The sequence below is a fragment of the Doryrhamphus excisus genome, chromosome 23, assembly GCF_030265055.1.
Source record: "Doryrhamphus excisus isolate RoL2022-K1 chromosome 23, RoL_Dexc_1.0, whole genome shotgun sequence".
Classification (NCBI taxonomy): Eukaryota; Metazoa; Chordata; class Actinopteri; order Syngnathiformes; family Syngnathidae; genus Doryrhamphus; species Doryrhamphus excisus.
The window spans coordinates 1,426,375-1,439,363 of record NC_080488.1 but is presented as its reverse complement, the minus strand read 5'-3'; the positions used below and the strand labels follow the sequence as shown (position 1 = coordinate 1,439,363).

At 42.2% G+C, this 12,989-nt stretch overlaps 2 protein-coding genes across 5 annotated transcripts in view; one reads left to right on the top strand and one right to left on the bottom strand.

Moving 5' to 3' along the window:
• The first annotated feature begins 698 nt into the window (after positions 1–698).
• Positions 699–5,075, top strand: LOC131110586 (T-cell leukemia homeobox protein 3-like). Its single transcript, XM_058063823.1, has 3 exons — positions 699–1,799; positions 2,313–2,550; positions 2,935–5,075. The coding sequence occupies exons 1-3, from the start codon at positions 1,391–1,393 to the stop codon at positions 3,116–3,118; spliced, it is 831 nt and encodes a 276-aa protein (XP_057919806.1). The 5' UTR covers positions 699–1,390; the 3' UTR covers positions 3,119–5,075.
• Positions 4,899–12,989, bottom strand: part of LOC131110587 (Kv channel-interacting protein 1-like) — a 34,986-nt gene continuing 26,895 nt past the window's right edge. For 3 of the 4 annotated variants that reach the window (XM_058063825.1, XM_058063826.1, XM_058063824.1), the window contains exons 2-8: positions 10,201–10,325; positions 9,938–10,007; positions 9,447–9,517; positions 9,275–9,382; positions 9,049–9,153; positions 7,918–7,980; positions 4,899–6,364 (exon numbers count right to left, since the gene is read on the bottom strand). In XM_058063825.1, the coding sequence (XP_057919808.1) occupies positions 6,317–6,364; positions 7,918–7,980; positions 9,049–9,153; positions 9,275–9,382; positions 9,447–9,517; positions 9,938–10,007; positions 10,201–10,325 (590 nt within the window). In that variant the 3' untranslated portion in view covers positions 4,899–6,316. The remainder of the gene's footprint in view (positions 6,365–7,917; positions 7,981–9,048; positions 9,154–9,274; positions 9,383–9,446; positions 9,518–9,937; positions 10,008–10,200; positions 10,326–12,989) is intronic. The other variant, XM_058063827.1, reaches the window with a different exon arrangement.

Genomic DNA, 12,989 nt, shown 5'->3' with positions numbered 1-12,989 from the left:
TCTTCCGGGTGAGCTGTACTACGTGAAAGCCTATTGGACGATTCGGAAATTGGACACAGAGTTTCTATTGGCTGTCGAATGATAGCCACTCATGTCAATCATTCAGATCGGCCTTAAATCCCAAATTAACGAGACAATATTAGAAATATAAATATTGTACATTCATCATTTGTACCAAAATATGTTGTTTAGTGTTTATTTCATATGTTCTAAATATAAAAACGAACAGGTGTTGTTTGAACTCAGATGTTGTTTCTGTCATTTTTTAGTTTAGAATTTTTAGTCTAAATTCTTATTTTTATTATTAGTCCACCAAGATTAAATCTACATTTCTGTTGGTTTGGACACTTAAACGTACATATAGCATCTAAAGCAGGGATGTCCAAAGTGCAGCCTGGGGGCCATCTTCGTCTCATTTTAATAAAAAATGTAATGAATTCATCATTTATTAGATAGATTATGAGACATTAAAAAATATAAAATGTCATTTTTTTCTTCAATAGCTTAGCAACCCCATTTGTGCCAATGAAAGGGAAAAATACGCCAACGACAAGTCATAATTAGCATTTATAAAAATTGAAATTATGAAATAAAAGTCATAATTGAGAGCAAGGAAAGTCATAGTCGTGGAATTAAAAAGTCGACATTTTGAGATTAAAAAGTCAAAATTAGGAGATCCAAACTGCGCATGTGCTGATTGCCACGTAATGGAGGCTCACTGCACGTGCTGAGTTTGGATCTGAATAATTTGACGTTTTTTCTACTAATTAGGACTTTTTCTCTCATAATTACGACGGGATAATATTTGTATGACAGGCTTCCGTTTGTTTTAGCAGCTTTTATGTAAAAAAAATGTCTCAAAGTGTACGCCGTACTCTTTTGTTTTTCTGTTAGCAAAAAGTTTGGACACCATCGGAGTCTTCGATTATTCCCACCAAGACCATTTACGTGGACCTTTTATAGGCCTACACGGAGAAATATTGACTGCATGGGGATGTTATTTTTTAGAAACATGGCCCAGGGCTTGAAATGCTTCAAACGCTTCTACTGTACACCAAGAGTCACACCGCCATTAACATTCAATCAGTCAGCAGCGGCAGCCAATGGAAGCTGAGGACTAGGATGGAGATGCCAGACGCTGCGTTTTGACGTACAAGGGAGGAGGAGGAGGAGGAAGGAGAAGAAGAAGAGGAGGATGGAGCGCCACAAACGCCCGTCAAACTTTAACAAACGCCACAACGAGACGAGCCTGTCCGTCTAAAGAGGCCCGTTTGAGTCCAACAGGCTGGACGCCCGCGGACGGACATGGAGACTTCCCGCACTTGTGAACCAGTTTGACCCAGTCGTGAGTCCGCCAAGACAACATCCACTTTTAACTTGAAGCGGCGACATGGAGCAAGCGCCGAGCCCTCCTCCGAAACCTTCCCAGCACGAGCCCATCAGCTTCGGCATCGATCAGATCCTCGGAGCCGGTACCGAGCCTGCGGAGAACGGAGCAGGGAGACAACGTGATGTCAACGCCGGAGATGGGTACTACAGCTTAGGGAGTCCGACCCGGACCAGCACGCCTTCCTACACGGCTCTGTCCATCTCCTTCTCCGGCATCGTGCCCCCGGTCGAGGCGTCTGGTTCCTACGGGGACAGCAGGAGTGTAGGCAGCCGAGGAGTGATCCGAGTGCCGGCCCACAGACCCGTGACGGCCCCTGGACCCGCGGCCCCGGTACAGAGCACCGTGCCGGGGTTTGGGGGGCTCTGTTTCCCCTGGATTGGGAACCGGTTCGCTAAGGACAGAATATCAGGTAGGCCAACTGCCATCCATTTCCATAATTTTAATAAATGATTATGTTATGAATTCTACAGCAGCTGGAAACTTTCTTTTTTAATGACATACATGTATAATAATTAATAATTCAATATATACAGCAGCTTATCGGCATGATTTATATAATAATAATAATAATAGTAATAATGAAATTGTTGCTTTATAAGATTTTTCCAATTTTAAATATTAATATTTGTATTTGCAAATGTCTGCTAAACGAATATAATTCATTTTAATGACATAATGATTAAAGAAAAAAAACTTTGGAATAATAAAAAGAGAAACTAACAAAATAAGGAACACAGGCTGTAATGTATGAAGAAGAGAAATTATTATTATTAATAAGATCATAAATGATGGGTCGTATACTCCTGTCATATTTTAGTGGTATTATTACAGTTCCACGTCAATACTCTAGACTAATTATGAAATGTGGAGATGTTGTGGAGCTTCGAAATCGACCGATGTTCCTCTCCCCGTCCTCATCCAGCTGCTCTGGTGCCATTCTCGGTCACAAGGAGGATAGGACACCCGTACCAGAACCGGACACCACCCAAAAGGAAAAAGCCCCGCACGTCCTTCTCCAGGGTGCAGATCTGCGAGCTGGAGAAGAGGTTCCACCGCCAGAAGTACCTGGCCAGCGCCGAGAGGGCCGCCCTGGCCAAGAGCCTCAAGATGACCGACGCCCAGGTCAAAACCTGGTTCCAGAACCGCAGAACAAAGTGGAGGTTGTTCATATTTCCTTGTTTTTAAAGGCTTAAAAATCCAAACAAATACTGTTGTTTTTGTTAAAATTAGGATTATGCATAATATTTGAATTATTATAATCTTGTGAAAACTATATTTTAAAAAAAGGCCATTATACTTCAACTTGACATGGTGAAACCGTTTTAAAAATACTAATAATAATTTTCTAATTTCCATGCATGGTTGCATTAGATAGGCCTTTTGCAGAAATAAACAAACACTTGATAAAAATAATTATTATGAATAACATGAAATACGTTTTAAAGGACGTTCCAATTGATGTTTTAATGCGGTCAAACTTTGCCCTGAAATGATGCTGCTTATTATTATGATGCCTATTAATAATGCATGGGTGCCCACGTCAGGAGGCAGACCGCCGAGGAGCGGGAGGCGGAGCGCCAGCAAGCCAATCGCCTGATCCTGCAGCTGCAGCAGTCCGCCCTGCAGAAGTCCCTGGGCGAATCCGCCGTGTCCGACCCACTGTGCGCGCACAACTCCTCCCTCTACGCCCTGCAGAACCTGCAGCCGTGGGCCGAGGACAGGGAGTAGAGTCTCCAGGGTCCAATCCATGTTCTTCCGGTTTAGGGCCGTCACGTGAGGACAATAAATCCGGATTGATGTAAACGGGGATTCAAGTTTTGCAACCGGAGACCGGATGAAGGACGTTTGAGTGGACACGAGTGGACCTTGCACATTTTTTCGGTGAGTGGCATCACTTTTGAAGCGAACTTGGACTTCATTTTTTCATCTGTGAGATTTTTTCATATCAAAAAAGAACTTCTGAAAATGTCTAATCGCATATGAATGTCTTCCTATCTGCTTGTATTGATCCTGTTTAGTATCCGATTCAAGGGAGAGAACGTGAACGCAGCACACAGGGTCAGAACATGATAGAACTTCCTCTTAATGCAATAGCTCAGGGGTGTCCAAAGTGGGGCCCGGGGGCCATTTACGGCCCACGGCACATTCTAAATATATCATTTAACAAAACAACTGAAAAAGAAACAACAGCGACGATGGTTTCATCAAACAAGAAAAGTCTTAATTTTACAAAAAATATATATTATAAGGTGATATACCACGTGACATACTTTTAATTGAAATGTTAAAGAAAAAATATTAAAGAAAAAAGTCATCATAACATAAGAAACAAACAAAACAATGAGTTAAAGTTAAGTAAAATTAAGTTGCGAAGAAAATTAGTAAATAATCACAATAAGAAAATGTATAAAAACAAAGTTAAAACAATTGGAAACATGTTTTAAAAGTACGAGAATAAAATGAAAATATTCAAAGAAAAAAAGTCATATTCTTACAAGGAAAGTCATAATTTTACTAGAGCAAACTTGCAATATTATGAGGAAAAAATGTCATTTTAGTAGCAAAGAAGTATTTTTTTTAAAGGTTATTTTAAAAAGTCACAATATTATGACAAACAAATCAAAAAGTAACATTTTTTTAATGAGTTGGCAGACAAATTGGAACATTAGAAAAATAGTCATAATTTTCTGTGAATAAATTACCATAGGCTGGCGACCAGTCCAGAGTGCAGCCTGCCTCTTGCCCAAAGACAGCTGGGGTGGGCTCCAGCATACCCATGACCCTGAGGGCTCGTGCTGTAGAAAAGGGATGGATGGACGGAGGACAGGGATAAACTCAGAATTACAAGAAAAGAGATTAAAAAAAACCAGGAAGTCCAATTATGAAGAGAAAAAGTTGTAATTTTATGAGAATTAACTTCTAGGGTAGAGTTGAAATATGAAAAAAAATATATATATATTATTTCTTTTAAAGCCGTAATAGAAGAAACAAACAAAACAATATAAGGTTGTAATATTTGGAAAATCATGTTGGGGAAAAGTTCTGATATGATGGCAATAAAATCCAAATATGAAGAAAAGAAAGTTCAAAGTAATAATGAGCTTTTTCATCACAAAGCGGATATGCAGTTTTATCTTGCAGTACATGTAAAGTATATACTAGAACTTCTTAGCATATCCTCACAAATTATCCAAGTGTCAAAGTTTCATCCTTTCACTCTCCAGTAATATTTGGACACCCCTAGCTGATCCCATTCCTTAGTTCCATTCCATTCCCTGTACATACGGGATGAGGTTTAAGTAAGAAAAGAGGGCGAGTGGACGAGCGGGTGGGCGGGTGCATGTTCAGTCACGGTGGTGCTATTATTTGTTTGCCATATTAAGATGTACAGTGTCTTTTTTTTGTACTTTTATTGTGTGAATAACAAGTTTTTGTGACCACCATGTTGAAGGTTTCATTGATGCGTACAAAAAAAAAAGAAGACCTGGCAAGGCGGCAATCATTTCTTAAAAAGTTTATTGATAAATATATTCATTTTCATACAACAATTCAAAGACACACTCGTTTATTGGGACAGATTGATGCTGTCTCGGCTGTGTGGATGTTCAGTATGTGGATGTACTTTGTACCAAAATGGGTGGAATTAGTAGAAAACCCACATTTCAAAATGGCGACTATACGTATTTAGCATCGGTTTAGCATTTAGCTGCAAAATAGTCCACTTTTCGTCTGATTTCTTTCTCAGTTCTTATGGGAATAAGACGTACGCTGTTATAGCAGGATATGAATATCTAGTAGGCCCGATATCAGCATAATCAACATCGATATTGGTATCAGATTTATTCCCGATCGTGAAAAAAAATATAGAAAAAAATGCCGTATACAACACATATAGGTATGTCATGTTAAACATATCTGTATCGAAAAATCGTTTTTTTGACAGAAAAGCTAATATCGAACTTCCCTAATATGTAGTCTTCAAAACCAGAATCCGTTTCTGGTTTTGGGAACTGTCGCAGCTTGGGGAAAACTAAGAAAAACATAACATTCCTAAAACCCGCTAAGCTAAGATCTCGTTTAAAGGGAAAACTACTTGATTCCGGGTTTCTGTAGTAAGTTGAAAACACCAAATAATCCCCGGAAAGACTTTTCTGGGGACGCAGGCGAGGCCCCAACCCCTCATCGACATGGCGTCCAGGTCAGACCAAAAAAAAGTCACGTCCTCCCACTCACAGTGAACGTTTAGGTCAAACGATGTGACGTGTTCCTTCAACGTAAGAAGACATGCTCCAACAAACGTTTTTTTTTTTTATAGTCAGGCAAACAGAACGTTCACATTATAGGACACACATGCACGACATCGCTCTGCAACTGCGTACTATAGTCCAACCTTCCACAATAAACCTTCCGTGGGAGTGTAAATGCCAGGAACGATGCGTTCGAGTCCACGGAATGACAAAGACAAACAAGCGGCCATGATGGAAAAGAGAAGCAACACATACGGTTCTTTTAAATACTTCAACACTTCTTACAACACCGACACCAGTGGAACAAATCTGGACAACTTTGGAGGGATTTGGTCACATGATGGTGTCACGGTTACAATCAGGTGACCTTTAACCTCTCGTTATATTGCTGCCTCTTTTTTTTTTAATGGCACATATATTTGACACGGGTCCTCTGTTCTTGCATGCGTTGGAGAATATTGCTCATGTTGGACATTCACACTGAGCACGGGGATTTAGCTAATCCACCTCAAGTGGGGGCTTCTTCTACTCAAAGTCAGCCAAAAGTCCATATTTACACACTGGACACACGAGGGCGGGCACACAAGAGGCGGGACACAGCCAGGATTGGTCATCGTGGTTCAGCCGACACCTTCCAAATATCCTGGAAGTCGCTTCCTCCTTCCCTCTCTCGTGGGGACTAGATGACATTTTCAAAGAGCTGAAGAGACCTCATGATGTTTTCATCCTGTGGGAGGGAAGAGCATGAAGGGATCACATGGGAGTGATGGAGTCAGCTGACCACCAGGGGGCACTGTGCTTCCAACAAGGAATACAGAAAAATATCAATGAGGAGATTATTCATTCATTCATTTTCTACCGCTTATCCTCACGAGGGTCGCGAGGGGTGCTGGAGCCTATCCCAGCTGTCTTCGGGCGAGAGCCGGGGTCAGCCAATCACAGGGCACATATAGACAAACAACCATTCACACTCACATTCATACCTATGGACAATTTGGAGTCGCTAATTAACCTAGCATGTTTGTTTTTGGAATGTGGGAGGAAACCGGAGTACCCGGAGAAAACCCACGCATGCACGGGGAGAACATGCAAACACCACACAAAGATGGCCGAGGGTGAGGAAAGACAAAATAAGAAGCCAAAAAGTTACCACTTCCACACAAAATAGGAGAACTCATTCATTCATTCATTTTCTACTGCTTATCCTCACGAGGGTCGCAGGGGGTGCTGGAGCCTATCCCAGCTGTCTTTGGGCGAGAGCCGGGGTCAGCCAATCACAGGGCACATATAGACAAACAACCATTCACACTCACATTCATACCTATGGACAATTTGGAGTCGCTAATTAACCTAGCATGTTTTTGGAATGTGGGAGGAAACCGGAGTACCCGGAGAAAACCCACGCATGCACGGGGAGAACATGCAAACTCCACACAGAGATGGCCGAGGGTGGGGAAAGACAAAATAAGAAGCCAAAAAGTTACCACTTCCACACAAAATAGGAGGAGAACGCATTCATTCATTCATTTTCTACCGCTTATCCTCACGAGGGTCGCGGGGGGTGCTGGAGCCTATCCCAGCTGTCTTTGGACGAGAGGCGGGGTCCACCCTGGTGGACTGGTGGCCAGCCAATCACAGGGCACATATAGACAAACAACCATTAACACTCACATTCATACCTACGGACAATTTGGAGTCGCTAATTAACCTAGCATGTTTTTTTTTGGAATGTGGGAGAAAACATGCAAACTCCGCACAGAGATGGCCGAGGGTGGAATTGAACTCGGGTCTCCTAGCTGTGAGGTCTGCGCGCTAACCACTTGAACACCGTGCAGCCCCGGTCAAAATTATGAGATAAGAAAATCATAATAACGAGATAAAAAGGTGAAATTGTTAAAGTCAAAATTATGAAAAAAAGTTGTTGCATGCACACACACACACACACACACACACACACGGCACAGACACACACAAACAACAGCTACATGACTCCAATCCCATGCAGACTCTTCCAATGTTTTCTATTGAATCTCCATCAATGCAGCTGTACCTACAGTATAATGCGGCGGCCATTATTAAGTCAGTATGAGGGATCGCACATAAAAAAAGCACAGGTGTGTCACAATAACGTGTAAAACGTTGCGCTGAAGCTGCTAAATGAAATTTTGCCGTATGATTGTGTTTTTCACACCTGCGCTGCCAAGTGCAAACAACAACAACAACAACAACAAGTAGCGTTAACCAAGTTACTGTCGGGCAGGGGAAGAAATAAAGGCATACCTCTTGACAGGAAAGGATGAATTCATCCAAGGTGACCACGCCGTCTCTGTTTTTGTCCATTTTCTGTGGAGAAGAGCACAGACTTACGAAGTAACCTGACGTAACACGATATTCTTTAGCAGCGCCATAGCATGCAAAAAAGATATGCCATTATATGGCTGTCAGTAGTCAACCAAGTCTAATCTAATACTAATACTAATGATGTCATTACTACTACAGCCGCTAGATGGCACTATAAAACCCCCAAATTAGGCTTTCTGCTGTGCTACTTTTTGGAGGCTCATTCTGTGAACAATGTTACACAGCCATGCCCCCCAGTACAGGGACGTCACTAGGTTCTGGGGACGGGGGGGGCTTAGTACCCTGGAGATGAACAGGACATGAATGAATGTAGTACACATTCAAAAAAATCCCAAAAACCAAATAAGGAACAAGAACCGGGATATAACTTTCCCACTTTTAGTAGAGATACTCAATAGTTTTAGGCCACCATTAAATGTACACAAGTACACACAATCTAATCTGCAAAACCGCTGACAGTCATCAGTGATATAATAATCATTATTATATTATTCATTAGCCTATTATTATTACTATCATCATTATTTTCTTCTGATTGTTACTAGGCTAGTATTAGCCTGCTTATTGGCTTACTTATTAGCCTGCTTTTGCCCTATTTATTGAAATTTGTCAGATTTTTTTGTAAAAAAAAAATATATATAATTTTTTTTTTAATCTATAAAAATTATCAAATTATTTAGGGGGGCCTTAAGAATATTTTAGGGGGGCTGAAGTCCCCCTAAAATAGGCCTAATGCCGCCACTGCTCCAGTAAGATGTTTGAGGTTGACTACATATGAACTAGATGGATCCATGAATCTTAATGAATGAATATTAATTCATATTCTCTTTAGAGGGAAGCTGCAAAATTAAATTACAAAGTTGTCAATTTTGGAAAATAAATAGAAATAGAAAGAAAAAGAGCTGATTTTATGACAATAAAGTCCAAATATGAAGATAAAAAGTGGTATTCTCATTAAAAAAAAAAGTATTTAGTCATAAAGAGATGAAATAGAATTCTTAAAGTAAAACTAAAAGTACATAATGAACGTCGTTATTGTTGATGTTGTACCTGAAAGAAGGCGTCCACGTGCTGCTTGTGTGCGTCCGTCTTCAAGACGGGGTACGTGTACTTCCCCATCATGTCATAAATGGCTCTGACGATATCCGTCATCTCCTGGGGAAAACCACACGGAAGCAATTAGCACACCCGCTCACTGGCCGCTTGATTAGGAACACGTACGCCGTCTAATAACCATCTCCGCTGCTCCGAGCCCTTAACGAGTCGCATCACACACCTCTTTGTTGATGTATCCGTCTCGGTTGATGTCGTAGAGGTTGAAGGTCCACTCGAGCTTCTCCGTGATGGAGCCCCTCAGCAGGGTGGACAGGGCCGTCACAAAGTCCTGATGGGAAAGGGGAAGCGGGTCACGTGACCACATGGAGACACAGTACTAAGTCTTCTCAAACCTCAAACTTGATGGATCCCGTCTGTGCCGAGTCAAATGCGTTGAACAGGTAGTGTGCGTAGGTGCTGGCGTCTGCAGGGGTGGAAGACACGTGATCGTCATTGCACGGTTTAAAAACCAAAACCACAACAGCAACACGGATGTTGGGACCTCCGCCCGGATTCTGTGATACCATGCTCAACGTAGGCAAGCCATATAGCGATGCCTGCCTGCCAGCGCTGGAGAGAACGGTCAGCCCACCAACCAAGGTTCAGTGAAGTCCAAGTGGAACCGAGTTCCTCGTCCTCATAAGTGAAGGTTCTCACAATGATCAGGGAACTTCCTGTTTGATCTGGTTTCAAGCCATTCTTGGCTAGGTGGCTGAGCGTCTCAGCCAGGCGGCAACAACGTGACTTTACGGGGCATTGATGGGGCGTTGTTGTTATGAACAACCAAAAAACATGCAGCAGAAAATATTCCATTCCTAACAAACAAACAAGAAATGAGAATGACCTCCATGTGGAAAGAACTGGGAGTATATTTGCTTGAAGGTTTCTTCACTGACGATTCCACTCGGACACTCCTGGAAAAAAAAATATAATAATATAAAAATAAATTTTGATCTGTCATGAGTTTTATATCTAGAGTTATGAAACTTGAGGTTAGCATCAGTGACTTTTGACTTGATGCTCCTCAGGTATTGGATGTCAGTGCTCGGACGCCATGCATCCACATCGTGGGGTCGTCACAGAGTCCCCACAGACATCTTCACGTACGTTCTTAAAGCCCCTGTAGAGCACTTGGAGTTCCCGTTTATTAAAGTTGGTCAGAGCCTCCATCTGATCCAGTCCCTCCGGGCGGTGGCACACCATGGTCATCTCCAGGTCATCGTCGGCTTTGTCTGGTGACACACAGAAGACAACCTCGTTGACACCTAGCACCAGCGCTAGCAGGTACGCTAACCCAGGCGCAATCAATTGGAGAGGATGAGCTGATAAAAGGGGGAGGTCCCTAGGATGGCTCCGCCTCTTGTTGATGACTCATTACGGGGCCAATGGACTGAGAAACAAAAAATACAAAATAAAGATGTAAGTTCTGCAAAATGAAGTTGGAAAAAAGTTCTAAAAATATGGGAATAAAGTCAGAATATTCCCAAAAAGAAAACTGACAAAGATCACTTAAGAAGAAATAAAAAAAAAAACAGCAAACACGGGGAAAAAAGAGCAAAGAACCTTCTCTCCCAAAGCTGAGATGTTTTTTCTTGGCCTTCTCAGCATATCTTCACGTGTGGACCCCCCCCCCCTCGCTCTAGATGTTCCTGTACTAGCATGATCTGACTCCATAGAGCCGCTTTGTTCCTCTGGTCTGCTTCACTTCCTACGTCACTAGAGGTCAAAGTTCATTCGGAAGCTTCAGGCTACAAAAATCATCTATGCAGCAAGTCCGTGAATCAGCTGTCCAACGTCCTTAACGCTAACACACTTTCATGCCCACCTCCGCGGGGCGGGCACCACATGTACTTTGGCTGATGTAACCCTGGGAGAGGCAGGGGGCCCCAATGTATGAACCCCGGGCGGGCGCCGTTTTAGTCGCCCTTGGCATAAAGTCCAAAATGTCTGATGTGCTGATTCACTGAGAAACAACTAAGCTATACAGCAGGGGTATCCAAACTACCACCCGGGGGCCACTTGGGGCCCACAGTGCAGCTTTTATTGGCCCGTTACATATTTTAGAAAGTCAATATAACTAAAAAAAACAACAGGAATATTGAAGGAAAAGGTTTTCATAATAATAATAATAATAATAATAACAATAATACGCCTTGTCAGCTAAACACAAAAGGTAACGCAAAGGTTTGTTAGGGCTATCCAAAGTGCGGCCTAGGGGCCACATGTGGTCCATGGCTGTTTTTTTATTGGCCCACAGAGAATTCTCATAATGTCCTTTAATAAGAACACTAAAAAAAATAATAATAAATTAAAAATCAGCACAAATATTACACAAAGTCAAAAAGTTGAGAGAAAAACTAGATTTTTTTAGAGTAACATTGCACCGTGATATGAAAAAAAATAATTAAATCATTCTAGTAGCATAGAGTTGAAATATTACAGAAATAAATCAATTTTAAATAACTCATAATATTATGCGAGACAACAATACAAAATAAAGTTGTCATTTTTGGAAAATTATAATGAAGCAATGAATGAGGCCATAATATTATGTAAATAAATAATAAATAAATAAATAAAATAACTAAAAAGTAAATCGGGATATCTGATAATTATCAGCACCCATCAGTATCGGTTGATATCAGTATCAGATGTTTCCAACGATCATGATATATTAATATATAATATAATATATTAATAGATCCAAATGGGTACTTGTACTAAAATATTCAAATATTACAAGAAAGCAATTCTAAAAAATAAAAAAATATGTTTCATTCATCAGGTCATAATATGCTAATATGAATATAGTATTATAATTATAATGTAGTATATCATATAGGATATATAGAATATGGGGGCTATTTCCATCCTCAAACACCTTTCCTCATCTACGGAACTTGGCGCTCTCCACAGACACAACATTAGGTCCACCTGCACGTCTGATGAACACCATCCTAGCGGTGTTGATGAACAAGATGTTGATGGTGTCGAGGAGCATTGCATCATCGCATCACAGCCAGAGCTGCCAAGTCCTAACCATATTGTCCATGTGACACCTCCCACATCACCACTGACTATTATTATCCTGTAAAGGCTGGAGGTTCCTCACGGATATGGAGGAACCATAACAAAGCTCATATTTGCTCCATCAAAGTCCAAGCTAATGGTCTTGGAGAAAGTGAGAGTGGTCTCCAGCGACTCACCCTCCACGGAGATGACCCCCAGCAGGTGCAACATCTTGACCAGCCCGCAGCACAGCAGAACGATGGCGATGGCTTGCAAGCTGTTCTCAGCGTGTTCCTCTTTCTCCACGTCCATGACGCTTGCCTCTTCTCTAGACTTTTCCACGCCAATCTGCCAGGCTACGCTACTTCTACCAAAGTACCATGACTACTTTGTCCCCTCCTCTCTCCGGTACCCTCCATCCCTGGCTTTTTATCCCGCCTGTCTCCCGGGCATCTCCTGCTTTGACCTTGCTTCTATCCCGGTGAGTCCCACCCCCCCCACCACCACCACCACCACCATCCGCCTCTCTATTTCAGTCCCGGCGTCCTTCACTCTTTGGGAACAAGGCTGTATCTGGAGGCTCCGACCTGAACCAACTGTAACTAACTCACAGTGTGCGGGTGTGCAACGGAGGGGAGATCAGCGCTTGATGAATCGTCTCCATTAAGAAGGGGGTTGGGGGGGTAGGGGGGGGGGGGGGGGCTTAATTTACCTCAAAGTCACTCTCATGCTCCTCCAACCGGCTAACTAGGAATACACCCGCCGAGACCACATGACCCCCCCATTTGACCTCTCCGGTGTCAGCACTGTACTGTACCACCGTGGTGCCTGCTATGACCGCAAACAGCCACTGGAGGGCGGCAGAAGCCCGGAAAAACAATTGGCTG

Bases quoted from the DNA above. Each gene is read 5' to 3' on its own strand.
- LOC131110586 (XM_058063823.1), top strand. From the start codon at position 1,391: ATGGAGCAAGCGCCGAGCCCTCCTCCGAAACCTTCCCAGCACGAGCCC. The intron at 1,800-2,312 runs GTAGGCCAACTG...GTCCTCATCCAG, and splicing joins CGCTAAGGACAGAATATCAG to CTGCTCTGGTGCCATTCTCG. The intron at 2,551-2,934 runs GTTGTTCATATT...TGCCCACGTCAG, and splicing joins AACCGCAGAACAAAGTGGAG to GAGGCAGACCGCCGAGGAGC.